The 26,158-nt window shown below is 51.1% G+C and overlaps 1 protein-coding gene across 3 annotated transcripts; it reads left to right on the top strand.

Moving 5' to 3' along the window:
• Positions 1-2,961: 2,961 nt before the first annotated feature.
• Positions 2,962-25,388, top strand: Lhx6 (LIM homeobox 6). Of its 3 annotated transcripts, XM_038338006.1 has the most exons (10): positions 2,962-3,064; positions 4,228-4,299; positions 4,676-4,858; positions 5,215-5,336; positions 13,394-13,614; positions 15,991-16,091; positions 16,292-16,387; positions 16,565-16,739; positions 20,027-20,130; positions 23,302-25,388. In XM_038338006.1, the coding sequence occupies exons 1-10, from the start codon at positions 2,981-2,983 to the stop codon at positions 23,320-23,322; spliced, it is 1,179 nt and encodes a 392-aa protein (XP_038193934.1). In that variant the 5' UTR covers positions 2,962-2,980; the 3' UTR covers positions 23,323-25,388. The 3 variants fall into 3 exon arrangements, with proteins under 3 accessions (XP_038193934.1, XP_038193935.1, XP_038193936.1); XM_038338007.1 differs by lacking the exon at positions 20,027-20,130; XM_038338008.1 differs by lacking the exons at positions 2,962-3,064; positions 20,027-20,130 and adding an exon at positions 3,372-3,422.
• Positions 25,389-26,158: the final 770 nt, after the last annotated feature.

Here is a 26,158-nt window from a genome sequence, read left to right as displayed (position 1 = left end):
AGGTAGGCAGCCCTCAGCCTTCAGACTTCCATACTGAGTTTCCTCTTCTCTCTTGTTCTAGTTTTGATTTTTCTGAGGATCTAGTCAGAATCCAGGTGTGGAGCTGTGTGGAGAGAGCAGATTCTGCTTAGAGTGCCAAGACTCAAATCTAGATTCCAGTCAACAAGGGCACTGAATCATTTCATAGAGTCCCTGGAGGTTTGAAGAGGATGGTGCATACAGAACAGAGCTAAGTCACACAAATGGTGATTACGTTTTTGTCATAGTCATTGCTGTCACTCTGGAAGCATGAACTTCTCACTCCTCATAGCAGGGGCACCACCTGTTTGCTGTCACTAGACCTTTGCTGTCGTTTCTCTACCCGGGCTGTCTCTCAAACTATGTAAATCTCAATTGCCATTTTGTTTTAGTTGACCTTGCCTTACCTAAGAAGCTTTGGAGGACCAACACAGCCGTCAAGCCTTGTCTTTTTGGGTTTCTATGCATGCCCCTACTGTGTACTGCCCTCTGGACTCTCCAGGCCAGAGAAGAGAGGAAAGGGAGAGAAGAGGAGAGAAGGGGAGGAGAGGGGAGGGGAGGGGAGGGGAGGGAAGGGAGAGGGTGAGGGGAAGGGAGGGGAGGGAAGGGAAGGGAGGGAAGGGAGGGAAGGGGAGGGAGGGAAGGGGAGGGGAGGAGAGGGAGAGGGGGAGGGGAAGGGAGGGGAGGGGGAGGAGAAGGGAGTGGAGGAGGAGGGAAGGGGAGGGGAGGGGAGGGGAAGGGAGAGGAGGGGAGGAGAGGGGGAGGGAGGGGGAGGGGAGGGAGGGGAGGGGAGGGAGAGGGGGAGGGAGAAGGAGAGGGAGAAGAGAGAAGAGAGGAGAGGAACAAAGACAGTGCTGCTGTTTTTCTGTCTTTGCTGATGAGCCAGAAGTCATATCCATATTTTTAACAAAATATGGAAAGCATGTGTATGTATGTGTGTGTGTGTGTGTGTGCACATGCTCACCATGAGTGGTCATAGTCATGGGTATAGCATAGAAATCAAGGTCATAAGCTCTGTAGGTGAATCTGGTTTTGAGTTCTTGGCTCATAGCCATGTGGCATTATGATGGTCATGAGTTCTTCAAACCTCAGTTTAAAATGGGTAAAATGGGTGCCATAGGGAATGCTGCCTCACACAGAAAATGAGAGCATGATTTTAAAATGCTTAGCATTTTAATGCCTATTCCAGATTAAAGCATCCAAGAATAGTAGTGTGTACGTATACATATGTGTACATATACACAGCCCGCCTACTTCCAAAGTGTAATCTGTTCTCTTTAGTATAAAAAGAGTGGTTCAGAACCCTTCTCTTTAAATGCCTGTGCCTGAGAGCAATAAATCACTGGAATGCAAGGGCTGATGCCAATAGCTAGGGCTGTTTCTGCCGGAAGGGACAGATATGTGTCTCTGAGGCTTCAGAGGTGGGTTCTTAGTATGTGCTAGTCTATAGAAAATGTTCTCAATGTGTGTCTCTGGCTATGCCTATTTGTGCAGATGGAGACTGACAGCTGGGAATGATGGTCTTTGCAAAAGTGTATGTTGCTTTCCCATAAGCCTGGTGCCTGGGTCGCCACCTGTAAAAATGCAGAGCATAGTAGGAAATGTCAGCTAACAGACAAAAGGTTGCATGGGATTTTGAGCTCTGTGGGAGCCTGGACGCTCCTGAATATGACTGTGTGTACAAGTGTAAGCGTGATTGTGGGACACTGTTTACATCTGTAAATGAGGACAATTATGGAGATGGTGCTCTCTGTGATGGGTGGGGTTGCTGTGCTATGCAGGACTGGGTCTAAATCTGAGTGTGCACATTTTTAAAGAAGAGGATAACATATTTACACACTTCTTTTGCACAGTTTGTGTGTGAAGAAGGAGGCTGAGGCTTATAGTGTCCATTTGTGTTTATCAGTGTAAGGACCTTTGAGTTTGAGGGCTCTGTGTTTGGGGGCTGTACCTCCTATCTACATGTCCAGGTCTTTGTCTTTGCCTAACTTTCAATATTGTTAGAGCACCATGGAAGGTAGAAAGTGTAGCGAAGTAAATCTTGAAGTGAAGGTGGATATCCCCAGCAATACCTTAGGGGAACTACCCTCCCACTGCCACTAGCACACTCTGTTCTGACCCCCCCCCCCCCGTTCTAGTCAGTCCTTAGGAGCTAGTATAGGCTCTGGTTGTTCTGGAGCAGAGATATCTTTGCAGGAGAGTGAGGAGTGTGTAGATGTCCCGAATCTGAGGGATTGGTGTAAGCAGGTAACCATTTGCAACCACATGTACACAAATGTGCCGGGCTCGGCATGGCATCAACAGAGTGTGGCTTCACACGGAATCCAGCTCTGCAGATGGGCAGACCACGGATTCCTCTCGCACTTATGAACCGGCTGTGTGAGGGCGGTGGGTGCCCTTAAGGGAGAGGCGGTAGTAGGAGCTGTGAGGATGTAAGCCCGCCAGTGTCTTTGTATGTTAGCATGTTTCCAGAGTCTCTCTGTAGCGCTGAGTTTCAGCGTGTCTCTCTGTGTGTATGTCTCTGAGTCTCTGCCTCCTTGTGAGTGTCTCGCTCTTCTTAGCGGGGAGGGGATTGGTCACGCATGACTCATCTTGAACGGAGCGAGGCTCCAGAGGCAGGGCGGTCGTCGCCGCAGCTGGAAGGGGAGGAGGACGAAGAGGAGGAGGAGGAAGAGGAGGAGGAGGAAGAAGAGGAGGAGGCAGCAGCGGCAGCCGCAAAGGCAGCTGCAAGGACCTCTCCAAGTTTGTCGGGACCTTCGGAGGAGGAGGCAGTGGCGCCGGTAGCCAGGGAGGCCGGGACTGCATTCAGACCGGGGGCGGGGGCTGAGGCTGGGCCCGGGGCTGCGGGGCCCGAGCCTCGGCTCTCAGCTCTCTCAGCAGCCTCTGCCCCCAGGGCGCCCGAGGCCCCCCTCCGCGCCTCTCGCGGTGCTGTGCGCCCGCAGAGCCCTCCGCTTCCGTGCCGATGTACTGGAAGCATGAGAGCGCCGCCCCGGCACTGCCCGAGGGCTGCCGCTTGCCGGCGGAGGGCGGCCCCGCCACTGACCAGGTGAGCTAACTGGAGAGTGGGTGAGCCTCTACAGTCTCGGGGCCAGCGGGAACCAGGATTCAGATCGGCCGAGCCCAGTGGCGGGCAGTAGCAGGGAGGAGGGGTGCTGGGTAAGCCCGAGGAGTGTGTGCCTGCGAGTGTGAGAGCGCGCGAGCGGGTGCGGGGGGGGGGGGGGGGGTCGCGGAAAGCGGGAACACATTATGCAAATGTTGGAGGAATTTCTCAAAAAGCGATTTAGCAAAGACATAGGCGAATCAAGAGGAGGCGAGGCCAGTATTGTCCGTCTGAATAGGCGCTGATAGCGCCGATGCGCCAGGGGTTGTGCCGGCGCAACGCTGAGAATCCCGACGCCCGGCCGGTCCCGGGCGCTCCGAGAGTCTGGAGGGTTCTCTTTCATCCTCCAGGAGGCCGCTCTTTTCTCTTTTTTGGCCTCATTTCATTTGCCGATCTCGCCCTCTTTGGCTCCAGGCTTCCCTTGGACTGGCCCTTCCAAAGGCGTTTGAATCGGTGTCAATATCCCCGCTTCAATTTCGCGGCGCGCGTCGGGCGGGAGGGCGGATGCTCCCAGTGCTCTGGGTTTTATTTTTCTCAACCACCACCACTACCACTACCACCACCCCCATCTCCTTTTTATTTTCTTTCTTTCTCTCTTTTCTCCTTTTTGCATTTTGTGCCTAGAGTAGGAGAAGGGAGGGGTGGAGGGAGAAAAAAATTCGATTTTTAATTACTACCATTAAAAAATCAAATTTGCAATTCTTTGGGCGGCCTGATGGATCTCACTGATTGACAGTTGGAATTGACACTCTGGCTACCTCTTATCTTGGGCATTCACGACAATTTCTAATTGCAGGTAGTTTGTGTGTGTGCGTGTGTTTTTTCCCCCCTCAGAGGCTTGGATTGCAAAGGAACTAAGCGATTACTTCAAGAGCCACGGGTTAAGTGCAGGGAGAGGGGGAGAGAGAGGGAAAAAACCCAATCCAAATTCAAATTGCTTCATTAGAGAGACACCGCTTTTGTGGGGAAGGGCTTTAAATGCCCACTACAAAGTTAGGACTCATTGTTCGCTGCCGGTTTATATAACAGGCGCGGGGAGGCGCTGGGCTCTGACAGCTCCGAGCCAGTTCAACAGCCGCCTTTGCCTGCTTTCCCTCCCCCTCCCCCAGGTGATGGCCCAGCCAGGGTCCGGCTGCAAAGCGACCACCCGCTGTCTTGAAGGGACCGCGCCGCCTGCCATGGTGAGTCCTTTCGGCTCTGCTTTCGGCCCTGAGTCCCCCCAAGAACACAGGCCAGGGCATCTCTGGCTCAGCCTTCTGGCTATCAACCTCTACCCCTGCGCTGGAGAATTGCCGATAGGAGCCGCCTCTCTTTGAACCTTGGTTTTTCTGGCCTGGAATGTGGTCTTTGGCTACTTTCTGCACCCAGGATACGCTGTGTTAAAAGTTGAGGGCCGCCCCTTCTTCTCCAATAGGTCCTTTCATTCTTGTCCTCCAGCCTAGGGCGAGACATCCCTGGCACATTTCGTTGCCAGTTGGTGCGCAAGGGAACCAGATTTGTCTTTACGGCAACTCTGGGTGTCCGACTTAGCGCTTCGCTTCCTCTTTCCCATTTTAGGCTCAGTCAGACACCGAGGCCCTGGCAGGCGCTCTAGACAAGGACGAAGGTCGAGCCTCCCCATGTACGCCCAGCACACCGTCTGTCTGCTCGCCACCTTCTGCCGCCTCTTCCGTACCGTCTGCAGGCAAGAATATCTGCTCCAGTTGCGGTCTCGAGATTCTGGACCGGTATCTGCTCAAGGTGAGTCAGGATAGGTGTTGCCTGCAAGTCGGCGAGCGTGAACTGTAGCAAAGTCCTGAGGACTGTAGGGAAGCAACGCCCTTGCCAGGTCCATTTTATTTGGCGTCCTAATTCAGCAGCTGATGGATTGCGCAGCTTTGGTCAAGTGTGGGAGGTCTCCTTTTTCCCTGCGTTTCAACTAGAAAATAGAAAGAGTGTATTTCAATTTCCTTGAGCCTCAGTATTATAGAAGAAAACTAGGAAAGCCATAGGCTCCTTCTGAGCTTCGGTGTCTGTAAATGAGGCTGGGGAGGCTGGGGGCGGGAGTGAAAGAGGCCCGCGCTGAGCCGACCCCCCCACCTCCGCCCCCTCCCCAGGTCAACAACCTCATCTGGCACGTGCGGTGCCTCGAGTGCTCCGTGTGTCGAACATCGCTGAGGCAGCAGAATAGCTGCTACATCAAGAACAAGGAAATCTACTGCAAGATGGACTACTTCAGGTAGGCTGCGGCGGTTGGGCCAGGAAGTGCTGGTGCACGCAGGTCTAGCACAGGCGTATCTAGGCTACTAGTGTAGTGTGACCTGTATTCTCGATTCCTGAGTACTGCCATCCCGAGTGCACTACGTGGCTCGGGGCACTGTCCCAGCCCTCCTGCTCTGCACGTCTGCTTAAACCGAAGGCTCCAGATAAAGAGCCAGTACTAGTACGAATTCGGATGGGCGATCTGCCTCGGGTTCCTGCAGTCTGACGGGCCCGGGTCGCGGTTCTGGCTCAGTCTGTGGTCTTTTCAGAGTCTCAGGTTCCAGTTGTGATTTGTCGAGCTTTGACAAATGGTTCTGACAAATTTGTCGTGGTTCTGGCCGGGATGGGTCCGGCTCTTAGCCGCCATCCGTCTGCATCTCTGGCTTTAGTTACAACTTGAAAGCAAATTGTGTCGTGGCCTGTACTGGGAGGGATCCTAAGTTAGCCTCGGGACTCTTGTTTTAGCTTTGCTTGGCTCTCAGTTTTGGGCTCATATCTGCTACAGCCCCAAGCGCCAACACCACATCTCCAACGCTAGCCCAGCTCACTTAGTCTTAGGCACCAACCTCGATATCTGCCTCCGCCTCAACTTATGCGGTGATTGCTTTTTGAATCCGGGGTCTTGACTAGGTCCCAGACTCCTGTTTCCTCCACTGCTCGGCCATCGTTTCTGTCCATGCTTCAGCCCTGCCTAGGTTTAGGTTCTAGCTCTGGGCCTCCAGACCCGCTCTGCTTTCAGAGCGGGGAGTTGCATTCTACCTGGCTACACTCTGTGCTGCTGCAGTGCCGAAAGCATGTTCCCTAGCCGCTTATGATCCATCGTTGCTGGTTGCATGGTCCCGCCGGGCCTTGGCCTTTCAAACTCTTGCAGGCCCCTAGTTTGTAGGCACACAGCAGGCGCCTGCTGACCGGGCCACGGGGTCGAGGTCAAGGCAGTGCCCAGGGGCACGACGAAGGATTTGCCAGATCTAGGCAGGAAGTAGAGAATCTGCTGGAGAATGATGTGGAATTGGTTCCTCGGAGCAATGCCTTCTTTCAAATGCTTTCTCCGGAAGTGGATAAAGCTGCCCTATGATATACATTCCCCTACACACACACACACACACACACACACACACACACACACACACACACTTCTCTTTCAAGAGAAGTCCTGATCCAATCTTCCAGGGAAGACCTTGGTCCCAGAAAGCTTGTAAGTCAGGGAATGTGGTGGGTAGCCACCCTCAGACTCTTTGAACCTCCAGGGACCTGGAAAGAAGTCCTTGAACCTAGGGGGAAGTTAGCAGCCTGTGGGACTGCAGTTCTCCAAGAAACCAGAAGAAGCAGCCTTTTCCTTCATGTTGTGAGTGGGAGTGCTCTGCCTGCCTGTCCTAGGACCAGGTGCAGGGAGTCTAAACATCTGGAATCTGCAGTGGTGCTGAAGACATGTCACTGAGCAGGGTCAGGGCATATGGACAGTGGGTATGTTCCGTTATAGAAAAATGTGTGCCTTGCTATTCGCATGTGAGCCATGAGAGCACAGGTTCTGCATGTGACTACGGAAAATTTGTGCGTGCCCCGCCCCCATGGTTCGCAAGGTGCTCAGGACAGGGGACACATCTGGATCGGGATGTGGGAGGGCAAGTTGGGGTAAGAGGATTGGGACTTCATTCTCCCCCAGGGGTAAGGGTGTGGTATGAAGGCAGAGCCTTCAGCCGACCACGGCTGTGCATGTATGCCTTGTGTGGTGTGGAACAAAAGCATGAGCTCCCCTCTGTCTGATGTTTTACTGATTTAGTTTAGATAGAAAATGTATATTACAGTTGTTTTCTAGTCACCTTCTGCTCTAGGCCTAACTCCTATTAGGAAGAAGGGAGACAACTATTTTGGGATCCCTCTGAACAAGTCAGCTACCAGGGAGCTCAAGAACCCACCAAGCCAGTGTCTAGGCCTTCCATTATAGAATAAGGCTGGGCAGGTGCCTTCTTGTGGCTCTTCTGATGACAAGGCCGGGGTAACCTTACCACCCTTACCCTGTGCCGGAATTCCTTCCCATTATCTCCATGGTGACTTGAGACTTTTTGGATGTCATGCTTTCCAAAAGCTTGAAGGACTAGCCAAAACTAGGCTCTTGATCCCATCATTTACAGCCCCCACCAATCCCTGTTCCACTGCACTGGTGTGGTGGATGGCATGCACAGCCAACCTGAGCAGAGGCAGGAGACAGAGCTTCATGAGGCTAATTATGACCCAGGGCAAGTCACAGCATCTCTGCTCTGTTCCTTTCCAAAGATGGTCTCCTGAACCAAGGAGCAGTCTCCATAAAGGCTCATAAATGGCAGTGAATATGAATGCTTCAGTTATAGCCATTATAGCCGTTGGCAGGCTGGGTACCAGTCTTGAACCTGTGTTGGCATTTCCCCAGGCAGCCAGGACAGCTGGACCTGCCTGTCCAGCTGGGCCATTTCTGGGAAGAGGTTCTAACTGATATCCCTTTTCCAGTGACAGGCGATCTCAAAACAAAACCAGATCCTAAGTTAAGAAAATAGCGTGAATAAAGCTCACTTTGCCCCAAAGAGAGGGTAGAGCTGGGAATTTTCTGATCCCTCCTCTCCCTGCCAGTCTCCATACCAGCACAAGTCATCTCTGGCAGCCTCACCAGTAACACAAATGATAAAACCCACGACAGGGAGAGAAAAGGCCTGTAGAGCACCAGGCAAGGACTATTGTCTGCTTGAGCAGCAACATAGACTCTTCCCAAAGAGTTGAATAATGGTGTGTGGGAGGCAGAATTCCCGCTCAAGAACTGGGGCTAAGAGAAGGCCAGGCATGCTTCTCCAGGCTTCTGTTCCTGAACCAGAGTCAAGGGTCTGATGGGGTGTGGACTGAAGTACTCTGCCAAAGGGAGGCAAGAGCTTCCAACAGGGTAGAGGAGACCGGTGAGGAAGAACGTGCCTGGGGCCCCAAGGAGTGGACACTTTGGGCTCCCAAGAGCATCTAACCTCTGACCTTGTCCCCACAAAAGGGTTTTATCCCAGATCCTATCTCCTCTCTTCCCCTTCCCTAACATTATCTTGTAGGTTTTTCTTCAGGCTCCATTGGCAGAGTGGGTGTTGATGGCTCAGAAATTAGACAGAGGTCGGGAAGAAACTCCAAGTTCAGCAGGGAGGAAAGTTGCAAAGCATGGGGGAATTGGGGAGTCTGTTGCTGCTTTGGACTTATTTCATTTGTGGGGGGCAGTTGGTTTCCCCCATTATGTGCCCTTGGCCAGGTTTCTGGAGATTTTGGCCTCAGTTTTTCCAATAGTTTCTCCAGAGAACTCACCAGCCATTGTGAGTTCAACTTGATTCCCCACTTCCCTGCTGCTCTTGGCAAGATGTGGCCGAAGTGCAAAATCACCAACAAGGAAGTGAGGAAGTGGGATTTACTTTAATTTCTGTGCTTTTTTGGTGGGGGGCTTGAGACTACCCTCCATGCATGTGATCCCCCTACACACGCACGTGCGCACACACACACACACACACACACACATACACACACACACACACACACGCACACGCACATGCACACAAGCACAAGCGCACGCGCGCACACACAAACTGAAGAAGATTTTGGTGTATGTGTGTGTGACAGGATCTCACATTCCTTTTCTGGAGCATTCATTTTTCCATTGCCATCAACAAACACACCCCAGGGCAGTTCAGTGTGCCTACCTGCAGCTGTTGCCCCCTGGTCTACTTGCCCTCGGAGCTCCTGGTTTCCTGGTCTCCTGGTCTCCTGGTTTCCTGGAACATTGTGCCCATTTGAGGCAAAGACCCGTGTGCTAGGAGAAAAGCCCATGGTCACTCAATGATTGGGAGCACACAGTGAGGCTACCTAACCTTTTATCTGTATTCTGTATCTTATTTAATCATGTGACTCACCCTGTATGATACATTATGAGAGGGGAAACTAAAGCTCTAAGGAATAAGGTAGGCTCACTAATAAGTGGTAATGTTCAGATTAAGCACCATAGCCACCTGGCTTTAAAACTTCTTCGTCTAAGTGTCCCTATACCTCTTCTACAGTCAAGATACAGCTGCCACTTTCTGCAATTGTAAGGCACACAGAACGGCAAAGACCTCTCTCTGCTAGCGCCATGATTCTCATCCAATTTTCCCCGATTCACATAAAGAGCACCCACTATATGCTTGTATGCCCCAGGGGCAGAACAGAAGTAATCTTTTCAGAAGTTGATAACCAGCAACTTTCCTGAGACCAAGGACCGTGGCCCTTATCCCTTTTCTCTTTGACAATGGGAATGGGAAACAGAGAGTTATAGGGATGCGGTTGAGAGCCTTAGCAATCCAGGGCTAACTGAAGTTTCTGTTCTCTGCTTGGCTTACAGCTCTTGGGGGGGTGGGGTGGGGGGAGGCAGTCTTCTCTGGCTTTCCACCTTGACTCCAAGCTCTGTCTCTGGACTTCAGTCCCTTTCCTCAAAGCTAGGATCCCAGGGGAGGCTAAGAGCCTGGACTCCAGCCCCTCACCACGTGCAGAGAGGCCCAGCAACCAGCTGTTGGGGGACAGATGTTGGGGGGGGGGGATGGAGAGAGCTGGGAAAGAAGGAGCCTCAGGCCAGGACCTCCAATCAGGCTTAGGCTGCTGTTTAACCTTTTAATTGCTGGTTCTACAACCCTTTTCTTTTTAAGGGTTTTGATAGAAAGGCCAGGAGGGGAGGGAAGAAGGGCTGCACTTTCAGCTCCCTGTTTACTTCGAGAAATCTATGGTTTTCTGTCTTGAACGTCTAAAATCCAAAGTAAGTGATCTCCAGTTTCTTTCCGTCTTAAATGTAGGAGACCGCACTCTGAGCTTCCTTTCCCCACGTAGAAACGAGCAATTTAGTAGTCTAGGGAAGGAATTCCAAAGGGCTCAGGTTTTTTTTTTTTTTAGAGGCTCTTTCACCCAATAAATATTACAAGCATCTTCTATGTGTCCAGGAGAAGTAGGTCTAGAAAACTGGAAAATGAGCCTGACCTGGTCAAGGGTGCAGTTCCGCCTACAAAACAGGCTAACCGGATTTCTGCTTTCCACTGTGGGGAGAGGGCTTGTTGATATTCCTTCAATGGTTGCTAGGATTTGCAGCCTCTGTCCGGCACCTCAGGCCCTTTCCGTTTCCGTGCTGGAACCCTGGTGGGGACAAGCAAAAAATCCAGATCTTACAGCGTGGGTGAGGGTGTCAGTAGAATCATCCCCCAAATCCTTAGGCAACCCCTCCACAGCTCCCAAGCATCCCTTTCTTGAAGTTTCGTTGTCTCCGCCGCCGACGGTGATTTTCGCTGCTTCCGGAATAGAAAGGCTGAATTCTCTCTCAAAGCCTGTCCGGGCAGAAATTTGTAGGTTTGTCAGACTTGGATCGTAGCTTCCCGTCGCTCTTTCTTGAGGAGACTTTGTATCTTGGGATACAATGCATCTAAACACTGCCACCATTTCTCCATGAATCTAATTGGAGGATTTGGTTGACTGGGCCAATTTGTGGCGCTTCAGTTTAGGGCTGAAAAAAGCATTTGAAGTGCAGAGGGTGTGAATGTTGCCGGCGAGTGAATCACTGGCGGCACTTGCCTCGGAGCGAGGGGATGGGGGTACTGCGACCTATCTCTGTAGGCACCAAAACCAGGTGATTCCCCGGGAGACTGGGACCAGGATTCCATGGAGTCAAGTGTGGGGAGAGAACCATGCCAAAGGCTGCTGCTCGGATTGCCAGTCCTTCTCGGCTCTGCCTTTCCTCAATCTCCGATCTCCGATTGGCACTTCTCAGAATTTACTTCAGGAGTGGGCCAGCATTAGACCAAGGCCAATACTGTCCCCCTCTGGGATGCCAGGTGTCCTCATTTCCATTCCTGCTGCTCCTAAGTCCTTCAGCACCTCGAGGGGACCTCAACTCCCACCATGAACTCTGTGTTGTGTGGAATAAGTCAACTGTGGTTTTTGAATCTCTGACTCCAGGTGTGATAAATAAGTTTTGGAGTCTGTACTTCACTGGTTCCAGCAAAGATGATGGGGTGCACTGAGCTGGGAGGGGGCTGCTTAACAGGAAGCAAACGCTCTGGGAAAGGCTGGTTGTTCCATCATCCTAAAGTACAAACAATAAAGCCTGCCTCCCATGGGTGGCCAGAAAGTGGTTTCATTGGGGCTACCACCAGCAGGACTGGGGGTGGGATATTGGCAAAGTCTCCATTTTCTGAGGGAATAGGAATAGAGACCACAAACTATTCTAGACTCCCCCACAGGGAAGCCATCATTTCTGAGGTCACAAAAAGCATCTACTTGGGTGGGGTAGGTGTTTGATTAGGCAAAGGGCTGAAGCTCAGTCTGAGCAAACCCAGAGGCGTGGGCAGGGTCCCTGGACTCCTTTTGTACTAGATATTAATATTGTGGAGTTTGTGAGAGAGTCCGAGGTGATGAATACATTGCATTCCAGAATTTCCAACAGCCAATAACTTGAATTTGCCAAAACAGGCAATACCACGGTGTGACTGGGGTGAACTGTGTTGGGCTGTTTATCCACACACAATATCCACACACAAATGTGAGTGTGCTTTCCAGAGGAAAGGTGCTGGCCTTGGAGACAGAAACACAAATCCTTTGCGTATACTTAACCCATCTCCAAAAATGCCAAGGACAAAAGGGGCAAGCCAAAGATCCAGACACTTAAAGAACAGTGTGATCAGTGCTGGTAGTGTGAGCAATGGTGGTAGACTCTGGGGGAAGGCATAGCCAGGGAAGGAATAACCTGCAAAGGCCTGGGGCTGGGAAAATGTTGGGGGTGGAGAGAACAACAAAGGACTGAAAATGAGCTTCAACTGTGGCTTGTTCAGGGTGGGAGATACTGAAGATTAGGAAAGAGGAGGATGTGGTCTGTTGGGTTTTGTAAATCCGAAGCATCTTGAACTAGACCCCAAGGATAGCATGGAGCCACCAGAGACTATAAGCAGGTCAGGGGACAGGATTCTGCGTTTATGCTAAAATGTTAGCTGCAGACAGCAGTGTGGATGATACATTGACACCAATCCCGGAAAGTAGGAGCCGAGTGCAGATGGGGCAGAGAGAGGAACCTGATGGGGACCAGGCCAGGAAAGACAGCAGTGGGGATGGGTGAGAATGTTAAGGGTCTGATATCCATACTGGAGGGCTGGGTGATTGGTGGTCCTGCTTCCTGGATAAGAGTGGGCACCAGGGGAGACAGGCTTAAGCGTTAGGATGGTACAGGCGAGGTAGAGGTAGCACTTTAAGGGACTCCCAGCATGGGATCCAGGCTGTAGCAGCCTAAAAGCCCCCTCGCAACTAGCAGAGAAAGAAGGGGAAGGGACAAACAGACACGCAGAATGAAAAGAAGACATAAGGGACAAGGGAACATTTGATCTAGACTTTTTTTCCCAATTAGTATTAGGATGCCATGGGCTCCAGAGTTCAGGACTGCTTGGGTTGACTGCAAGGCACTAAACTAATAGTAGCAGTCATTGCTATGGTCATCTTCATGGCTCAGATCAAGGAAAATAAGAAGTAAAAGCAATTCAATGACCTGTGGGGTCACAAAGTCAGTGAGTGCATGCTGGTGTACCCTGAGGAAAGCTTCCTCTTTGGAGTGAGGCCTGCTGGGGTCCCTGTCCTTGTGAGGTGTGTGATGTAACGATGGAACTCAGCCTGTCCTAGGTCCTAGATTCCTCCTCTGCAAAAATGAGAACTGAGACTACACTCTGTGAAGCATTAGAATCCTGCAAGGCAGGCAATTCTCAAAACTTTCCCTGTTTTGTACTGTTATGTTTTCCTAACACTCATGGAATATCATAATGAACAAATATACAAATGTTAAGTGGTTGTTGTAGAATATTTGAAAGATTCAGTAAAGCAAGAAGAAAATAAAAATCTTGCTCTCAACCACCTTCTTGATGGGACTTGGATGCACGGGAGTAAAGGATTCAAGTGTAGGGTAATTGCCATGTGAACCCAGGGCAGTGAGTGCCCTGAGCGATAGGGTGGGAGACTTTCTGAACTTTGTCCCCCTTTGTCCCGTAGCCGATTTGGAACCAAGTGCGCCAGATGCGGCAGACAAATCTATGCCAGTGACTGGGTGCGCCGGGCACGCGGCAACGCCTACCACCTGGCCTGCTTCGCCTGCTTCTCCTGCAAGCGCCAGCTGTCCACTGGGGAGGAATTCGGCCTGGTTGAGGAGAAGGTGCTTTGCCGCATCCATTACGACACCATGATTGAGAACCTCAAGAGGGCCGCGGAGAATGGTACCCAACCCGTCCTACCCAGCACTTAGTCCCAGCCTTTTCCCACCATCCCTAGCACCTAGGGTATGGTCCGCACAGTTGTACCTGCTGAGCGGTCCTTGAAATATCTGAAAGTGGATTGGGGGGCGGGCGCGGGGAGGTTACACGTGGAGCATGAGCTCTGACTCCATCATTTGTGTGGTCTCTACTGGTCCTTGCACACGGCAGCCTACAAGCTCATTGGCCTGTGGAGCACCCTACCCCACCTGCCAGCTATCTGGGCAGTCCTTTCCACTTCCTTATGGGTCACACGAAGCCAGAGGCTAAGGGTGGCTTATCCTGGACCAGGGGTTCTGAATATAAAGGTTTCAAAGGGACCTGTGGAAACAGGGCTCCGCCATACAATGCCAACAGCTGAGGTTTTCCTTTTTCTCTAAGGGATTCTTCCTGCCATACATCTGTGCAAGATATCTAGATGATGGTCTAGAATGTTCCTTGAATCTCCTCTGGCTCTGACATTATGACCTTTCCAAGACAGATATCTCAGGATCAGGGTGAAAATCTTCCAGCATGCCAGGGGGGTTGGGGAGATGTATAGAAGGGAGGTGGGGGACCCTGGTGGATCTGTGGGCAGAGGCAGCATAGTTCTGCTCTCAGTGTGGCTGGCTGTGTAAGTCCTTACAACACTTTTAGTAGCTTTGTGCTATCCATAGCTAGGAAGGAGGCGGAGGTTATTTGCAGCATGTGCCTTACCAAAGATTACATCTAGGAGGTCTGCTAGGGCCCTAAGGCCCAATGTTTTAACTATCATCACATAGCACACGACACTATGATACTTCTTCCCTATGCTCCCGAACTCCCTTCAACAGCCAGAAGACTCCTGAGATGTACTTGTCTCTGTGAGCTTCATTTTTCCAATCTAAAAAAAAAAATAGGTACAGTAGCCCTTAAGCTGACTGATTTTCTTGGGATATTAATATTGCACAGCTCTTCAATGTCTGGGTATCAGTGGAGGGCTAGTCAGGGACCAACAGTGTGTTCCTGGCCATGGCCTCACCCAACATTATCACTTTCTCCTGCTAGGATCAGTAGCTAAATGGGGAGCAACTGAACTTGGGGCACATTGAGTTTCCTGTAGTGCTGGACAAGTCGGCAGTGGAGCTGGGTTGGGAACTCGGGAGTCAGAGCTTCCTCTGCACCATGGTTAATCAGTAAACCACAGGCTCCTTTTCACTCCTGGACCACCCAGGGCCACCCTTAGTCATGGTCTTGCCGATGACATCCTACGCGTGACAGCTTGAGCACTTGGGGCTTCTGGTCCCTGACCATCAGCGTTAGCTATTGCTTTTAAACAAAACAACACACACATTCATTATAGAAAAATGAGGAGAGGTGGTTAAGAAAACTTCGAGATGTCGTTACTCCGTTTACATCCCCAGTTTTTCTTTGTACATATAGTTTTTCCCTTCTGCATAGTTCTTTCCCCCATTAAAATGTTACGACAAACTGTGAGCAGAGGTTATCTCTGAGTGGCAGAGTCACTGGTAACTTTCCCCTTCTTAGTGCTTGCCAGAGTTTTGGGCTTTTGATAAGAACAGTGTATTATTTTTGTATTCAGAAAAATGAAGTACTAAAATGGGAATATATCTGCTTGTTTACAATCATATCTGCAAAAGTTCTATAAAACAGACAGTACCTAAGATATGTTCTAGTTATAGTAAGCCATACTTTGCAAAAGGTAAAATGTAATTCTTTAAAATACTTCAAAAGTTGCTGGGCGTGGTGGCACACAATCCCAGCACTCAGGAGGCAGAGGCAGGTGGATCTACATGAGTTAGAGACCAGCCTGGTCTATGGAGAGAGTTCCAGAGACAGCCAGGGCTACACAGAGAAACTCTGTCTCCAAACACCAATAATAATAATAAATAAATGAAAGACAGAAAGGAAAGGAAAAAAAAGTCCTCACAGTGATACTCTTGGAGGTAGGCCATTGGAACCACTGGAACCTTCCCTCAGCTTCCCTTCCCATTGTTTCTGTGAAATTGGGATTATAGCTTCTGCAACCGCATGCTTTTGTTTTTGTCTCCACCTTGGTTTCCCTCCTGCTTACCTAGGAGGGACGTTAGGGTCAGACAGGCTCCAGATCTGAGACAGAGAATCTGGGGTTTCCACCCAGGAGCTTTCTTCTTTCTGAGCCTTAGTTTCCTTTCTTTTTTTTAAAAAAAGGCGATAGTGTGGAGAAGAGCTCTAGGCTTGGGGACTATGACCTTGGGATCCCAGCTCCCAGCCACCTCGCTCCTGACCCTTCCAGGGACAAGCTCCCCCCCACCCGGTCCTTTCCAGGCTGCCACTAGAAGAGATGGGGACGCGTGGTCAGCCGCTTCTGTCGCCCCCCAGGGAACGGTCTCACGTTGGAGGGGGCAGTGCCCTCGGAACAGGACAGTCAGCCCAAGCCGGCCAAGCGCGCGCGGACGTCTTTCACCGCAGAGCAATTGCAGGTATGCCACCCCGACCCTTCCGCTAGCCCGGAGACGAGTGGGCGGGGCCTCTGGGTGGGCGTGGCTGTGTGGGACTGGTGACTCCACCGCCTCCTGCGGGGATCCGCGGGAGGCCGCGCGGGCAGAGCTGCCTGGGGCGTGGCCTCGGGCCCCGAGCCTCTGATTGGGCGGAGGTCTCAGGGCCCTCGTGTGCTCCGCAGGTTATGCAGGCTCAGTTCGCGCAGGACAACAACCCCGATGCGCAGACGCTGCAGAAGCTGGCGGACATGACGGGCCTCAGCCGCAGGGTCATCCAGGTGGGGCTCCAGGGTCTCGGCCTTCAGGTCTGGGGAGGGCCTCGGGGCGAGCGCTGGAGCTCGTAGCGGAGGGTCGCGGGTGCACGTGGCCGACCCTCTCCAGTGTGGCCTAGGTCCCCTGGCGGCACGACTGACCCTTTTCCGCGATTGCTGAGACTGCGGAGGCTGTCGTTCCAGGTGTGGTTTCAGAACTGCCGAGCGCGTCATAAAAAACATACACCGCAGCACCCGGTGCCGCCCTCAGGGGCGCCCCCATCCCGCCTCCCCTCCGCCCTGTCCGACGACATCCACTACTCTCCGTTCAGCAGCCCCGAGCGGGCTCGAATGGTCACCCTGCACGGCTACATCGAGAGTAAGTGACAGCGATTCTGGGGCCGCCAGGCCTGTGGGGAAGGGGACGCTGAGAAGTGCTCCTCGGTTTGTAGGCGGGGTGGGGGGTATCTGAAGAAGACTAGTGGATGAAGATGTGAGAGGGGTCAATTTCCCGCTCTTCTTTAGTGGGTCCAGCCCTTGGTAGAGGGAACAAATAGTAAAACTTCAAGCAGCCACTATGTATGTGCGTGGGATGGGGCAGGAACCTGCGTTCTGACGAGCAAGACAGCCTATAGGAAAGATGCCAGGTGGGAGTGTGTGGGGATGCCAGGGCCAGAGAGGAGCGTTGCCTCTAAGCAAGCTGAGCTCCGAAGGATGGACCAGACTTACTGAGGAACATACAATGGGGAACTCAAAGTGGGCAAACCCTGGCTCAGATGGCATCCTGGCATGGGCGCATTTGGGGAGCAGAGGCCAGGATGGCATGACCACCCAGGGCTGTGAGGCCTTTGGACAAGTCGCAGACTCTCCTCCAACCCTTCCGTTTCCTCATCTGTGAACTAAAATAGCGATAATGCCTGTCAAGGATATTGAGAATTTAGTGACATGGGCATCCAACAAATGTGTACTCTGAGTGCCTCCTGTGTTCCTAGCACTGAGATAGAAGAGTCAGTAAATAGATCGGAATTGCACTGCTCCTGGGACTCACATTTCAGTGACGAGGGACAAATATCTCCATCTCAGTCTGTCCCCCTCTTCCTCCTCCCTCCTTCCTGGAGTCTATGTGGGCAGGATAGCAAGTGGTCCCAATAGAGACAGTAAGGGTAGGATGTGCGTGGGCCTCGAGCCCTAGAGGGTGGGTGGGTCATGGCGAAATGATCTTGAAGCTGGAACCTGAATGAGTGAAGATATGGCCTGGATTTCTGAGAGCCAAGCAGTCACTTTCTTTTTGGGGTCGTTTCCTCAAGCTGGGTATGACCAAAAAAAAAAAAAAAAGTCATACACACGCATACTCTCAAGCAGTCATCTGTGAACTCCAACTAAAAGGGGAAAGACGGGACCAAACTCTTGCTTAGAGAGCACCTGCCTTGTGCCCAAGGCGATGCCTTCTGAGGCTCTGAACATCATTGATCATTATTCCATTACACAGACTAGGAAACCCAAGGGGCTACTAGAAGTTCCAGGGACTCTAATGACTGACTGTGGACTGTGGTGTTGTAACTGCCTGGGATCAAGCTACCAAGTTCCTTCCTAGCTTGGGGACACTGGGCAAATTTCTTAGCTTCCTGGATTGCTAGCCAGTTTCCTCCTTTAAAACAGGGACAGTGAGAGTAGCCCCCCTCAAAGCAGTACTGTGAGCTACACTGGGATAACTGACTTAAAGGGCCCATTCAGCACGTTCAGGCTAAGTATCAGCTGCTTTGGGATGCAAGGGGCAGAGCCCTGTATGCTGTGCCAGGCTGCCAGCTGGCACTGTCTTTAGACAGTTCCATTTCTGAACCTTCTCACCAGGAGGGACACTTTCTCCCTTTTGTTTCTAAACAATGACTTAATGTCCAGCCTGAATAACACCTATTAAACACTTGCTGAAGGTGCCAAAGACTAGGGACTCTCTTGGCAGCCAGCTAACACTTGGTGTAGAGCGGTAGTGGGTCCAGGTGACTTCTGTCAGGAGTGGATCAGGACTCTGTTCGTGTATTCTGCTGATAAAGCCTAGATTTGTCTTTGATCCTAGAGAAGGGGCTGCTATTCTTTCTCCTCCCCTGGAGTCAGGACATGTGCACCTCTGCTGCGTGACTAAAGGACAACCTAGCCGTTTGCTTTGCTGTGAACTGAAGACAAGAAGTCTTGGGTTTTCTAAAATGTTAAAGCTGTGAACTTAGAGGGTTTAGAAGTGAACCCAAGCAGGGGTGGGCGGGGTGCCCTTCCATTTACAGTCAACTAAATTCAGTGCTTAGAATCTAATTTAAATAATTTTTAAAAAACCTTTGGAACCAGATTTCAGAAAATGTACAGACACAGTTATTTGAGTACTTTGAAGCTGTTCAGAAATGTCTTGTAAGAATTAAATAGGATTGCCTTACCCTGCAGAGGAGAGAATGGTGTCTCAGGCACAGCAACTTGGCCCTATTGACTTATCACTTGCAAGTGTCTGTTTAGGCGTCATTGTGAGCAGGCAGGGCAGTCTGGAGAAGAGACAGGCAAATGAATGCTAAGCTGTAGTGGTAAGCAGGCTGAAATGTGTGAGAGATTTGGAACAGAACCATTAATAAACTTTTCTCCACAGTTTTAGATGTTGGAATAGGGTACGGAAGTTCAGTCAACAAACATTTAAAGAGTACCTTGCAGGCATTGGGGAGATCACTCAGCACTTAACGGTATTGGCTGCTCTTTAGGAGGATAAGGGTACCAGCTGGAGAGATGGCTCAGAATTTGAGATCACTGGCTGGTCTTCCAGAAGACCCTAGTTCAATTTTCCAGCACCCGCATGGCAACTCACAACTGTCTGTAACTCCAAGATCTGACACCCTCGCACAGACATACTTATAGGCAAAACACCAATGCAGATAAAATAAAAAATAAATTTTTAAAAAAGTGGATAAGGGTTTGATTTCCAAAACTCACACAGCAGCTCAGTACTGTCTGTAACTCCAGTTCCTCCATGGGCACAAGCACATGCAAGTAGTGCACAGACATAGATGCAGGCCAGGCACCCATATGCATAAAATAAAAGTGAAATAAGAAAAGAGTGCCTTGTATGTTCTATGCCTCATCTTAGATACCTGGAAGCCAGTAAGATCAGCTGTGCATGGGGGAATGTCATAGAGCCTGCATTCTAGTTGATGAAGAGACAATATTAAATAAACAATGAAATTATATGTAAGTTGGGTGACTAGGTCCAGTCAAGAAAAAATGAAGTGCAGTCAAGAAAAAAAAAATGAAGGACGGGCCTGTTTGTTGTTATAAGCAGAACAGTGAGGACAGGATCTCCTAGGAGGCAGTTCATAAACTGCCCTTGTTGGTGCTCTGGAAATTAGAATGTGTGGGTGATGATCTGAATAGATGGGTAGACCCTTCTTTGCAGGAGGGCCTCCGTAGATTCGTATAGAAATGTTGACTTTACAGGCTGTAGCACAGGGTAGAGTCATACACATACATAGCATTGTAGCCGACGCATTTGGGACCATTCCCAGAACCACCCAGGTGGCAAACTACAGAGCTAGAGCTCTGGGTTAATGATCAGGCATCAGCTTTCTGAGCACACAACAGGTGGGGATCCTGTGTGGTGCCTGGGGAATGGGCTCCAAGGCATCCTCTCATCCACAGGTCAGGTACAGTGCGGGCAGGTGCACTGCCGACTGCCTTACACCGCGCCCCCTGTCCACCTCAAAGCCGATATGGATGGGCCGCTCTCCAACCGGGGTGAGAAGGTAAATGGAGCCTGGCTGTTTATGGTGGGTCAGAGCCTTCCTGCTGGGAATGGGTTTCTGGCAGTGTTCCCTGTCACTGAATGGGTACCATCCGTGCTGTGCCAGATCACTCAGGCCCCCAGTGTGTCCCCAAGGCAGTCATTAGAGCAGCTTCTTGTGTGTTTCATGTGCCTGACTTCTCTGGAGTCATCCTTGTAACCCTGTCCCACCCACTGGCAGCAAAACCGTCTTATTTACCTACTCTGAATTTACTCATGCTAGGAGGTTCTGGAGAGGGTTACTGTCCTACACCGTTCCATTTCCCATGTCATATCCCCTTTTTCTATCCATTTCTGCCTGTTGGCAGTACCTAATTGTCTAGGGCTGGTGGGTCCCAGGAAGAGAAGCCCACATGTGACCCAGGGTCCACTGGCAGGGCCTTCTCTGTAGTAGCGAAGCTTTGGTCACTCCAGGATTAATACTGAATTTAGTAAAGGGTGCACAGATGTCGCTCAGTCTCGTGGCTTGGTTTAATCTTGTCCACATGACAGGTGAAAGTAGCTAGGTCTACTTTAGATGTAACCAGCAGTGGCTAGGAACGTCGGATCTAATAGTTAGTCCTCAAGGCCGTTATCCCCAAGCAGCTCCTTATTTCAGACTTTACCAGGCATCTGGGTGATGGTGGTTCTCAGTGGAACTGGGTAGGGTGATCACGTGGGAAGCAGGAAGCTCTTGGTTTGCCTGGAAATTCCAGAGGCAGCTTGGGAAGGTGCTGATCCTCAAGCCAGGGGTAATGGGGAGCACTGGAGGCCAGCACGAGAGATGCCTGGCTCTTGTTATTCTGACGGGCTGCCCGGGGAAGAGAACACTCCTGAGGAAAGGTCTTCCTCACTGCTTTCTGAAACCTGCTGTGCACAGGGCTTCGTAGAAGCTGGGTGCCATGGGGCAGGGGCTGGAGGGTGGGGGTCCACATGGTCCAGCAGGACGGTACAGTAGCATTGCATGAGACTCTGGTGAGCAAGCTCCAGAAAGATGAGAGCTGCTGACTGTTGAGCCTAGCACTCTATACCTTTATAAAGTTAGCACTGGCTGACACCTCCCAGCTGCCTTTGGTGTGGGCATGGCCTTCTCTTTTTCTTTCCTTTTGGCATTTTGTTTTTGTTTTTTGAGACAGGGGTTTTTTTTTTGTGTAGCCTTGGTTGTTCTGGCACTCACTCCATAGACCAGGCTGGCCTTGAACTAATTCACAGAGACCCACTTGACTCTGCCTCCTGAGTGCTGACTTGAAGCTGGACTCGACTCTGGGACTGCACAGGGAGAGCACATAACCTCTGCCCTCAAGGGCTCTGTGGTATAGATAGGTTTTGGGCAGTTACATTGTAGGGTGATGGAGCAGACAGAATGGGGGACAAACGTGACCCCAGAAGATTCAGAAGAGGGAGTGACAAGCTCAAGGGGAGAGGCAGGGAAGAGAAGGGCATCCATGTCAAAAGAACAGCTGGTACAAAGGCATGGAGAAGACGGAGCTAGAAGGACCTCTGATGCTCAGTGTGGTCGAGGCCCAGGGAGGTAGGGGAACTGGTAGAGGCCCAGTCCCTGGAGTGAAGGGTTTGAGTCAGGAGCTGCAGAGGAGCTGCAGGGTTGAGCTCAGAGGAAAGCCTTTGTTTCTCATATGCTGAGGTTGTGTCCTGTTCAGTTTGAAAGATGAGCCAGGCTGGGTGATGGCAGCTTGGCTCTAGGTTCTTGGCCTCTGGGTTTGTTTGTTGAGCCAGAATCCCTCGCTCTAGGCTATGTCCCCAGTTTTGTAGCCAGAAGCTCTGTGGTACAGTGTGTGTCCTTCCTTCATGACCTATTACCCTCTTGCTGTCAGGCCTGCTTGCCAGCTCCTAAGCACCTCTGCCAGCCACATCTGCTCATGCATGTGCGTGAAGTCAGCTGGCTACACATGTAGGGCGGGACAGACACGACAATTTTAGCTTTCTCCCAAGTCCTGGGAAACCTCTGAGGATACCAGAGTCCCCTTGATGCTGGTCCACTTGTTCACACTAGTGCTGGCAGCCAGGCAGTAGTGGCGCACGCCTTTAATCCCAGCACTTGTGAGGCAGAGGCAGGTGGACCTCTGTGAGTTCAAGACCAGCCTGGTCTACAGAGAGACTTCCAGGACAGCCAGGGCTGCAAAGAGAAACCTTGTCTTGAAAAATAAAAGCCAAAAAAGAAAGAAAAAGAAAGAAGGACTGATGCTGGCCTGACCAGCCCTGATCACTGGAGCACGGTGGAGCTTCCTATGTCCACGACAACATCATTTGGCCCCACATACCTGTTAAGTTCCGAGAACTACATTTCTTCCTCGTCATATACCCTGATCCCATAGCTCTAGCATGTAGAAGGGTCTTAGAAGTCAGGGTTGGTTGGCCTCCATCAGGTGGAAGGAATGCAACCTGCAGAGAAAGGTCTGACCAGAGTTATTTCCTAATAGGAGCTTAAAGCCAGGGCTCCGAAGTTCAGGCCCAGAGGGATGCTGTGTCCAGGGCTGGGTGAAGCATAGAGTATGAACTTCTGAAGTCAGGTGACCCAGAGTCCCAGATCAGCCACCTCCTCCCCAGAAGACCTTGAAGTACAATTAACTTCTCGCAACTTGAGGTTTTGCCTCTGCTAAATGGGGCTCTAATCGTTTCTGCCATCCTACAATGCCATAGAAACAGAAGGCAGTGTGTGTGTGAAGAGCTCACACAAGGGCCTGGTGCACAGAAGGTACTCAGCAGCTCTTGCTTATAACATCTTCTCGGTGCTCCCCTACAAATGGGAGATATGGATGCCTGAAACTGTGACATGGTAAGGCTCAATTTATAAGTGGGCAAGTCAGGGATTAATAAAATGGCAAATAATAGACCAGTCACAATATGCTGTGTAACTGTGCTGCTTTGTTCCTGGGGTCCAGAGTAGAGCACTCAGTGGCTCTCCGCTGCTGCTCTTGCTCAAGAGACTTTGCCATCCTGATTTACACATGAGGAAACTGGCTAGGAGAAGGGAAGTGAGCTGCCCAAGGTCTCACAGGAAGTAAACTGAGGGCTGGGGTTTAAGCTCAGATCTAAGCTCTGGAGCCCCACCATTGTTCTCCAGGCCTTGAGGTTCCCTGGGCTGCCTGGTGGGAAACGCACCAGCTCAGCCACTTGTGTTGCCCTTCTCTTGCAGGTCATCCTTTTTCAGTATTAACGCTACCGGCACTTGCGCATCTGTCCATGGGCACCACACAGCTGCCCCTCAGCCGCTGAGATTCAGCATCCAGCTGTGGCCAGGGATCCACCACCTCTGCATACACTCTTACCCACTGCCATCCTGCCCTCTGCCAGTGGTCACCCCAACCCAGGCCCGGTCTTTCCCTCCCCTGCCAAGAACTAGAACCCACCAGGAGCAGCAGAGACCCTCTTTGAGAAGGCAGGTTCCCTGAAATGTGGCATCAGCATGCAAACAGGCAGCCTTTCCTTCCTCATCCAACAGGAATCATCGTTAATGTCAGCTGATCACAGCAGCAGTGGCAAACTGAATTGCGAGTCACCAACAGCCTCCTACTTCACAGGTTTTCTTCCCCGCAACATTGGCCTTTATTTACTACTTTCTTAGAACCATCTCTGAATTCTGAAGAGCCAACAACCCCCAACATTATATACTCTGTTGCTTTTGTCTGGAAAACTCTACAGTGTTTGTGGGATGTCCCCAAAGGAAAGCTATGTTCTAATTTTATCATTTCCATCTGTCTGGTTATGTCAAGTTAACTCAGAAAAAGAAGAGATCCTGACCAACCCTGAGAGGCCCAAGAGGGCGGAGATGGAGGCCTGCCCAGATGAAGAGGCAGAGGGGCAGGCAGGGGTGGGTGCCAGAGAACACCCCCCATTGGCTTGGAGGAGTGGGACTGGGAACACTGGACTTGGTGGGGTGGTGCTGACCGTTTCATGGAGAGAAAACAGCAGACTTGGGGAGGGGCCCTCCCCTACCAGCTACCCAGCAGGGGTCAAGGCAAGGATGTATATCATCTGCATAATGACACTGCTGAATGTTTGGGTGGGCTGGCATCAGGGACCCTTGTTGACCACTTCTCAGTCCTGAGAGGAGGGCCTGAGCCAGTCTTCTCTGGGGGTGGGGTGGGACCATTCATACAGACCAAGGAACAGAACCCAGTGAAACGGTGGTCCAAATATTAGTTCTGATTCACGCTGGAGTGAAGCGAGGTGCCCATGGCCTCAGTGAGTAGCCAAGCCCAGGATTTCAGCGGGCACTTCTGCAATTCCCCCACCAACTCAGAGCAGAGCCAGCTCCACCTACTCCTGAGAGCAGAGGCCAATTCCAAATAAAGGTCTCAGGGTACACAGGGCCCCTTATGTTTTCAGGGGTGCCCATTTGTCCCACACTTATCCCGTAATTACAGACCCACATGGTGGCCTGATGCACTTCTCACTAGAGGCTGCTAGCAGCGTGTTTTCGCCAAAGTCCTCCTCCTTGCCTTGAGAAGGAGACTCCAGGACAGGGAAGGCAAGTTTCTAGAATGGATGCAGTTGCTGTCCTTACTTCACCCATGACAGACATCGCTAATCTATCACAGCACTCGATCTCACGGAGTCTGGATAAGGTTTCAGAATCCCCATGCTTGAAATTAGCACTTGGTGAGAAGCACTGTGCTATTTGCCATAGGACCTGGAGGAGGGTTAGGCATGGGTGCTGCCCCAGAAGGGAACTTTCATCATTTCCCTTCCAAAATTGTCAGCTGACTGAGGACAAAGAGAAAGCACCTCCCAGAATGCTGTGAGCGTGGTTCAGTTGGGAACTCCGGCAGTAGCCTGGGCCAGGCACTGACTCAAGCAGGAGGAACCTGGCCTGGTCTGGCTTTGGGGAACCCAGATCTTTCTTCTGATTTTGCTCCTAATGATCAAAACCCCAATTGCAACCATGTGGGAAGTGGCCAGCTGGACCCAGGTCACTCATACCCACTCTGCCTTGAGCCTTCCCCCGGGGTCTAATTTCTGTGTGGATCACGTGGCAGTAGCATGTTGCAATTCAAATGTCTCCACTACCCTGTTCAGAATAGCCTGGGAATGTACAGGCCATCAAGGCTATTTATTTAAATACACACAAAAAAGGGGGGAACACACAAACGGAAAAAATAGTAAGCACTTTTTTTGTAAAACCAATGTCTGTTTTGTTACATACCTTTCATGTTGTGCTTTGTAAATGTCTTATTTGTGTAATAAATAAAGTTAATGCAAGTAGAAGTGCTGGCACTTAAATCCAGAATATGATGGGATTCCATTTCTTTCTTGCTCTTCAGTTAAGGGCTTAGGTCTGAGCTGCCGGATGGTGCCATAGCCCAGGCAGTGGACTATGCAGAGGCACGGTGATGGGTTTCTTCTCTAACTTTGTGTCATCCCGTGTATTGACTGCTTTGTGGGGAGCCAGGTTGGTTGTTGACCTCTGTTCTGCTCTCTGAATACCAACTGTCTGCTGTGTTCTGTGCTGCTCTGCCTCAGAGAAACCTCAGTCTCACCAGTGCTGTCCACAGACATTCCTCTCATATGCTGGGGAGCTGAGGGGAGGCATTTGAGCTGGATCCAGTCCAGTAAGATTCACAGAATAGGTGAAACGGGAAAGTGTTGGGGAGGGCACGGAAGAAGAGACACACAGGGATCCTCTGGGGGAAGAATCTAATATGATGGCTCCAGCTTGAGCACAAGACTGACTCATGATGGCTTTGTCAGGTTCTAGGGCTACCACATATGCTGGACAGTGGTCTGGTGATTGTTGGATTCATTCCTTTGGAAAATCTTGTTCAAGTCAAAGCCCCAGGCATAGAGACCCAAGCTGCCTATAGGGTATGGATGCTTTCCTTACCTCCTGGAGCCCTTGTGAGACAGGGTCTCTTGCTGAATGTGGAGCTAGAGCCGCTGGCCAGCAAGCCTCAGGATCCTCCTGTCTCCGTGTCCCCAGCACTGGAATGACAGGCACGTACTACTGTGCCTGGTGTTTTACTTGGGTCCTAGGGACCACAACTAAGGTGCTC

Source organism: Arvicola amphibius, chromosome 7 (assembly GCF_903992535.2).
Source record: "Arvicola amphibius chromosome 7, mArvAmp1.2, whole genome shotgun sequence".
NCBI classification, from domain to species: domain Eukaryota; kingdom Metazoa; phylum Chordata; class Mammalia; order Rodentia; family Cricetidae; genus Arvicola; species Arvicola amphibius.
This window is presented reverse-complemented; position numbering and strand designations above follow the sequence as displayed.

What these genes read in the sequence shown, in the direction of transcription:
- Lhx6 (XM_038338006.1), top strand. Translation starts at nt 2,981, where the DNA reads ATGTACTGGAAGCATGAGAGCGCCGCCCCGGCACTGCCCGAGGGCTGC. An exon ending in CAAGAGGGCCGCGGAGAATG is followed by an intron (nt 13,615 to 15,990) that starts GTACCCAACCCG and finishes GTCGCCCCCCAG; the next exon opens with GGAACGGTCTCACGTTGGAG. An exon ending in CCTGCACGGCTACATCGAGA is followed by an intron (nt 16,740 to 20,026) that starts GTAAGTGACAGC and finishes TCTCATCCACAG; the next exon opens with GTCAGGTACAGTGCGGGCAG.